Below are 7,500 nucleotides of genomic sequence, written 5' to 3'. Positions count from 1 at the left end.
TCACTGTTGTTCTTTTCTTCTGAAATGCTGCTTGCCGTGGCTCGGTGAAAGTAGCATGCACTTCCCCAGAATGCCCTTTATCATTTCCATCTGCTCTCCGGGTTCAGGGGAGGTCACCTCCTCTTCGTAGTCTTTCTACACTCAGCAGGTTACCTCATCTCCTGTGGTCCAGTTGGTTTTCTTTGTCCCTTCTAGGATCCCCGTGCAGTACTCCTCACTTTCTGTTGTTTCTTACCTCTTATCTGCACCAGATTGGTAGACATAGTAAATGAACACTGTAATACACGTGCTGGTCATCCTTAAGTCACCTGAACAAACACCCAAACTGACAACTCAGGAAAGTTTATTTAGCTCAGTTTTAGAGACACAAGGTATGATGTTTGCATCTGCTCAGGTCTGAGGACAGCAGACAGGGCATGGCAGCAAGACTTGTACACCCATGACTGCTTTCTCTCCTGTTCTTCTGCTGGCAGCCAAACTCATGACCAAGGCATGCACACCAAGCTGTACACCATTATCACAAGAGATTTCATCTCATACCAGAGCAGAAACAGGAGAGGTGTGCTTGTGGGGTGAGGGTAGAGGGGGGTCTCAATACATTTCAAGCACATGACCTAAGGGCCTGTTTATTCATGATTGTCTCATCACTGTGACCACAGATCTGACAGAAACACCATAAAGGAGTACAGATTTATTTTGACTTTGAGTTTCTGAGGGCTCAGTCCATGGTCACCTTGCTGCATATCCTTGGGCAGGACACCATGGCGGCAGCAGTGTGTGGCAAGGGAAATGAAATGTCTTCTGTGAGAGAATGAGGCAGGAGAGGCCAGGACACAGCTCCCTCAAGGGCTAAACCCCAAATGACCAACTTACTCTAGATAGACTCCACTTCTAAAACTTTCCAAAGCCTCCTAAGATATTACTACCAACTGAAGTCCTAGGCCTCGGTTCATAAACCTGTAAGGGACATTTTATACTGAAAGCTTAACTTCCTGTAAGGGCCTGTCTCTTAAAGACCTCAGCCAGGCACACCCCAGTATTGGCCCCCTCAGACACCAGCCCTTTAATACGCTGGCCTTCCCTGTGACCGCCTAGCTACAGCACTGCCTTTGTGTGGGCCCCAGCACAGGTGACCATGTCGGGTAGAAGGACTAAGCTCCAGTTGTAAAAGGGACCACTTCAGCCATGTTTATGTGTTTACTGAACAGAAAGCCTGTAGCCTTCATGCAGCTGTCTTCATATGCTTCCTGTGAGATGTTTTTCTTCTCTTCCAGCTGCTTCTAGGATTCTAGGAACTGGAAAAACAAGCACTGGCTAGTTTCACAGGCAGCTGAACACTTACATTCTTCAAGCTTTAAACAATACTGTTCCCATACACGTCACTTTAACAGATTATTTTCTCATACTGTGTTGAAGTCACAGGTTGACTCATTATTTGCTATCAAAGCTGATTTTAATTTTCTATTCACTCTCTACATGTCTTCCTTCAGTGTTTAACTAGGACAAATGCAATGGATTTCCCCCTTGGGTTAAAGAAGTCATACACTTTCATATTGTTTTTTTTTCCATGTAGATCCTACATACAGAATATCAGGTTGGAAAAGAAGATTGTGATGAAACTCTGTGTGAGTTAAACATCTCAGTGTCCACGCTGAATTCCAGATACTGTGTTTCAGTAGATGGACTCTCGACTTTCTGGCAAGTTAAAACAGAAAAATCAAAAGACGTCTGTATCCCCCTTTTCCATGATGACAGAAAGGGTAAGTTCTTGCCTTTCCCTCGGCTGAAGATGAAGTGCTAACTGACTTAGGGCAATGTGAAAAGAAACAGGTTGATCTATAACTTAAGCACATGACTTTTTTTAAGAAAAAAAAATCTAATAGTCCCTTTCCCTAGAGAAGCTCAAAATTAAAAACAAGACAGTTTCTCAGGCATTGAAGTGTACTTCAGCAGCCAACTTAAAAAGCCACTAGATGGCTGATGTCCTCTTGACCCTGGGAAAAAAGATATACAACAAATATATAAAATTATCTACATAAATATCTCTATTCCAAATTGTAATTTGGAAATATGTTAACTTGAGAAGAGTCAGAAGAGGATCATGGAGATAGATGTCACAGTGTGTGAAGAAGACACCAAGACCAATGACCTTAGATGGGTCCAGGGCACACACATGGAAGGAAGCTCCTGTTCCTTCAAATTGTCCAAAGACAACTCGTGTGCTCGCACTCACATGCATGTCCACACACATCCATTAAAATGTAGCCTGTCTTTCAAGTTGGAAGAAACAGTTCCCCGAAGTCCTGCCATGATGCACAGTTGGTGCCCTCTTTGCACTGTGATGTTGTCTTGGGTTTGTCTGCACGGTGTGATGATACTGTGCAGTGCTTTTGTGTGCTGCCTGTGCTCTTCATGGTTTAAAAAGGTAGCTGTTCCCACAGAGAACGTTTTATCAGCTGCACTTCCATGTGCCGTGTTAAACCCGTATGACTTACTTGCTCTCAAAGCTGAGTTTAATTCGTGTTCACTCTATACATGTTTCCTTCAGTGTTGACTAGGATAAGTGCAATGATTTCCCCGCCCTCTAGATTAAAGAACCCAAGCAGTTTACTGCACTTATATAATATTTTAAGATATCTTTTTATTTTGTTTTGCATACTTCATTAAGATTTTATAATCTTAATGATGCTTTATACTACTTCATAAGAATTGTAGAATCTATAAAATTTAAAATTTTTTCCGTTTATTTTTTCCCATTTTCAAGATCTTTTTTATAATATCTTTCCTATGCTTAAAAAAAGTAGCAATTTTTTTCTTAATTCAAATGACTTTAAAGAAAAAACTATACTTTACCAAGGGAACTATGAAAGGCAGTTGAAAAAGAAAGGAGTGTTATGCAAGCTGCCAAGGAAGAAAATCCATCAGTAATGGTAAGGGATTCTGAGGGTCAATGCTGAATTAAGAATTATCAGCTATGTTGCCAAAATTTATTCCTTCTAAGGAGGGGAACTGAGGGAAAGTATCACCCTGGTAGCTGCCTGCTGTAGGCTGTGGAGAGGATGTTTAAGAGGATATTTCAGCTACCTCTTGTTTGTCATGGCGGTGTAGCTCAGGATGCCTGGCACCCCATAGTCAGTCCTCTGCATTATGAACAGTCGTGGCTTCTGTTTTATGATGGTTCATGTCTGCTGGAGGAAAAATGTTCTTTGATGAGGAGCAAGAGCTACACATGTTTGGGAGTAGGAAGCATGAGTATTTTACAGTAGTTAGGAGTTATGCTGGTTTAGGAAAGTGGCAGTAGCAGAGTCTCTTCTGGCTCCCACGGCCTTATTAGGCATGGGTAGTTAGCCAGGTGTCCAGTGCTGGGCATTAATTCCCTCCTGTCAGCCAGAGATATGTTCCAACTCAGCAGCTGTTGGTTACCTCTAAGATCAATGCTATGGCTTCAATTTTGTGGGTATCTCACCATGCGGGTCCCTGTGTTTCATAAATATCATGGTTGGTAGGACGGCTGATTGATTTTCTTTCTTGAGGGCTGCAGCACTAGGAAGAGTCTGATCTCTAGCTATGATGCACACTGTGTTTCCACGCACTTTGCCCAGTTTGTACCGGTGTTCTGATGATATATTGCTCTGTACATTTGCTGAAGAATGGAAATAAGACTTCTGATGCATAATAGCAGTGTCCTTGACTTGTAACTTGGAGTTGTTCCTTTTGTTTTTAGATTCAATTTGGATTCTGGTTGTTGCTCCTCTTACCGTCTTTACGGTAGTTATCCTGGCATTTGCATGTTGGTATATTAAGAAGAATCCATTTAAGAGAAAAAGCATAATGTTACCTAAGTCCTTGGTAATGCACTTGATTATTTATTTGATTATAGATGCTAACATATTAATGTGAACCTTTTTTGACAGTCCCAACACTCAGTATCATTGAGCAAAAGGGTGTGCCCTGATGAATAGCATCCTATCTAACCTTACCATAGTTCTCTTCACTAAGAACCACCATGCACCCAAGCCACATACATTTTACTGTGCTCCAGGTACCTTTGGATAATTTTCAGAATGAAAACTGACAAGTTTAGTAAGGAACTAAAGGTCTCGAGGGAAGAGACAACAATGGTTCAGTCAATGTAAATCTAAGTGAAATAGGTTCAGAGCCAGTCTGAAGCATGGGGTTAGTTATGACTCCAGGAGGCAGCAAAGCTTTAGTCCTAGGAGCAGCATGCGGGAGAGCCAGCCCACAGCCCTCAAAGCTTCGAATACACAAATACATCATTGAGTTGGTGTTTGGAAGAAAAGATGGCCCCAAATGAAACTGTCACATTTGACATTTAAGTATAGTCACACGCCAGTCTCTTGAAATGATTTAAAGAATGTTTAACAGTAGTGTAAAGATGACACATTGATTCAGACATGACAAGAATAATGTCTAAGATGCTCAAAGGGTGCAGTGGCATTTGCTGTAATAAAACTGTCTCTAAGGTGGCTATGAACTATCAACAGCAAGTAGACAGTACACATATCAACAGCAAGTAGACAGTACATGTATCAACAGCAAGTAGAGTACCTGTGTGATCTGTATGCGCTCCTCATGAGTTAGGAGGCTACCTTGTAATAAGCTGTCCATCCCGTCCTCATTAGAGCAGGAACATGAGCCCAACCCCGCAGCAGTGGCAAGACAGTTGTAACTGTACATACCTTGCCAGGAAACTGCAGGCACAGCACAGATTTTACATCATCTTTCCAATCACTGATCCTGAGGAAAATAATTTCATAAATAAAAATATGTGAAAGATTTAATGTGTCCTTTATCAATTAAAGAAAACATCACTCTAAAGAAAGGCCTAGTCACTGACATGAAATTTACACTGGCTGCTGCTTCTCCACAGACAGGTAGAAGATGGGGTGTAAAAGGTGGCGTGTATTTATGAGATATTCAATGACTATATTTCTAACCTTAAAATATATTCTACTTTAAAAAAAAAAAGACAAACTGGATGTAGTGGCTTACAACTTTAATCCCAGCACTCAGAAAACAAAACAGACAGGCAGATCTCTGTGAGTTTGAGGCCACCTGCTTTACATATCAAGTTCCAGGCCAGTAAGAACTACATAGTAAGACCTTGTCTATAGATAAATACATACATACACACACATACATACATACATACACACACACACACATGCACACATGGTAGCTCATATCTGGGGTTCTAGCACTTGAGAGGTAGAGGAAGGAGTGTCACCAAAGAGTTCAGGGTCATCTCATGCTACATAGTAACTTTAAGACTAGCCTAGGCTACATGAAACCATGTCTCAAAAATAAATTAAGAAAAAAATATATAATGAGCTTATTTTAATTATGTTTTCTGAAATACATTATTTTCTTTTTAGCCTCCCATTTTTAGCAGGCATTTAAGTTCAGTAATTTTGTATCTTTATTCACTTTCTCTCTACTTAGCTCTCTGTGGTAAGAAATGCCACATCAGAGACAAAACCTGAATCCAAGTATTCACTTGTCACACCATGCCAGCCAGACGTCCTAGAGAATGAAACGGTGATCTGTGAAGACCGTTTGTCCACAATGACAGCAGAACATGAAGAAATTTCAAAAGAAACAGAGGTTGTGGCTGCTGAAGGAAGCACTTCTGCCATGACCCCTGATGACCCTCCAACTCCGATACAAAGAGGCAGTTTTTCCATGTTAAGTAGTAACCAGTCAGGGCCTTTTAGCCTCACCACCTATCACTCCAGAAATGGCTCTGACAGTGGCCTTGTGGGATCAGGCAGCTCCATATCTGACTCTGAATTTCCTACAAACAATAGCTCGGAAACAAAGATGGTGGAGCAAGACCCTACACCTGTGAGAAAGGCCCCCACTTCCTCTGGTTATGATAAACCACACATGCTGGTCGAGGTGCTTGTGGACGGTGGTGGGAAGGAGTCTTTGATTGGGTATAGACTCACAGGAGAGTCCCAAGAACTGTCCTAAGGCCTCCTGAGTCCTGCCAGTGGTGAAAGAGCTGACTCTGTAAGCAGTTTTTCTGCCTTGATTTCATTGAAGAAGTTGTACATTAGCTAATACTAACCACACAGACTATCTGATTTAGATACATGTACGAGGAGCCCGTGGGAACTGCCAGCTGTACTCTGCATATGCCAAGACTATCAAAGGAATGTGTTGTCGCTTACGAGCTCCGCTCTGGGTGGACAAGTAGCTGTGAGTCTTCCTCTGCTAGCCTTGCTTCCTGCAGCAGCTGCTCCTCCGTCCACATCACCTCACAGGACCCCTTTGTATTTGTAAATTCATGTATGTAGTATGTTTACATGTTTCACTTTGAAGGGAAAGCGGAAAGCTTCTCAAAGTTTATGATAGGATTTGGTAGAACACATCTGTGGTAGCGTGTATATAATAGATTTGGGTAAAATAAGTTTGTGGGAGTGTGTACATATTTTTTATGGAGTATTATGATTTTTAAGTAAAATGTTTTGAAAACAAAACTCATTTGGATATTCATTTATTGAAGCACTTGGGCAACCTTCCATAGTTATTTGGCATATTTTCATCTATTACTTGATGATATGTATTAATGCTTTAGAATTATTTTTTACACACACACACACACACATATATATATATATACTTAAATTTTAGAATTTAAAGTAATTCTAAAAATAATCTCCTGTCTCAAGGTCTCAGGAAACAGGCAAGAAGACACCACTCTCAGTACCGACTTAGTGACAAGCATTAATTACTTGTGCTGTAAATTAGGCGCTCTGCCAGCCTGCCTTTGAGCAACTCAGCAGCAGCAGCTAAATAACCACTACTGCCAGGTGCTGTGAATTTCTAACAGGAGACATGAGAGCCTTGTAAAAGGTCCTGCCCACCCCAGATCTCTGTGGGCGGCTTGTTCATTCATTCTGTCTGCCTGTCTCCTTGTCTGTCTTTCTCTATCTGGCTGTCTACCTGTCTCCCTGGTTGTCTCCTTTTCTCCCTGGCTGGCTGGCTCATGCCCCCATTCTGAGACACCCTTTTCATGGCCTCCATCTCCCAACGGATGTCTTACATTAAGTCTATTCTGTAGCATGATCTCTGAGTATCACACCTTGGCCCCAAACTGCCAGGGTAACTTTTTGCCACTTTATCCTAGCAACTTTTGTGCTCATGTGTACCTGGCCAGAAGCAATTTAGGGAGAAAGTGTTTGTTTAGCTTACAAGCTGAGCACTGGGTTAATGGAAGGGGCAGGGGCAATTTAAAACCTCAAGCTCCACCTCCAGTGACTCACTTCCTCCAGTAACCCCCACCTTCTATGATTATACATCCTTCCAAACAAAGTGACGCCATCTGGAAACTGCATGAACTGATCCAAGGTATGGTTAAGGGGCAGGTTTAAATTGTAGACATGAAGTAGAAAACAGCCAGAGGCATCTCCAGAGCAGGGAGGGGGAGAGATAGATAGATAGATAGATAGATAGATAGATAGATAGATAGATAGA

General features: G+C 41.7%; 1 protein-coding gene across 1 annotated transcript in view; it reads left to right on the top strand.

Annotated features, from left to right (window-relative positions):
• The window catches only part of Ifngr1 (interferon gamma receptor 1), a 19,136-nt gene extending 12,633 nt beyond the window's left edge, over positions 1–6,503 (top strand). The window contains exons 5-7 of the mRNA XM_028782605.1: positions 1,574–1,760; positions 3,725–3,849; positions 5,464–6,503. Coding sequence (XP_028638438.1) covers positions 1,574–1,760; positions 3,725–3,849; positions 5,464–5,994 — 843 coding nt within the window. The 3' untranslated portion in view covers positions 5,995–6,503. The remainder of the gene's footprint in view (positions 1–1,573; positions 1,761–3,724; positions 3,850–5,463) is intronic.
• The last annotated feature ends 997 nt before the right edge of the window (positions 6,504–7,500 follow it).

Source organism: Grammomys surdaster, unplaced genomic scaffold (genome assembly GCF_004785775.1).
Source record: "Grammomys surdaster isolate TR1022 unplaced genomic scaffold, NIH_TR_1.0 806, whole genome shotgun sequence".
In the NCBI taxonomy this organism is placed as follows: domain Eukaryota; kingdom Metazoa; phylum Chordata; class Mammalia; order Rodentia; family Muridae; genus Grammomys; species Grammomys surdaster.
The sequence above is the reverse complement of the archived record's forward strand: the minus strand, read 5'-3'. Positions and strand labels throughout refer to the sequence as shown.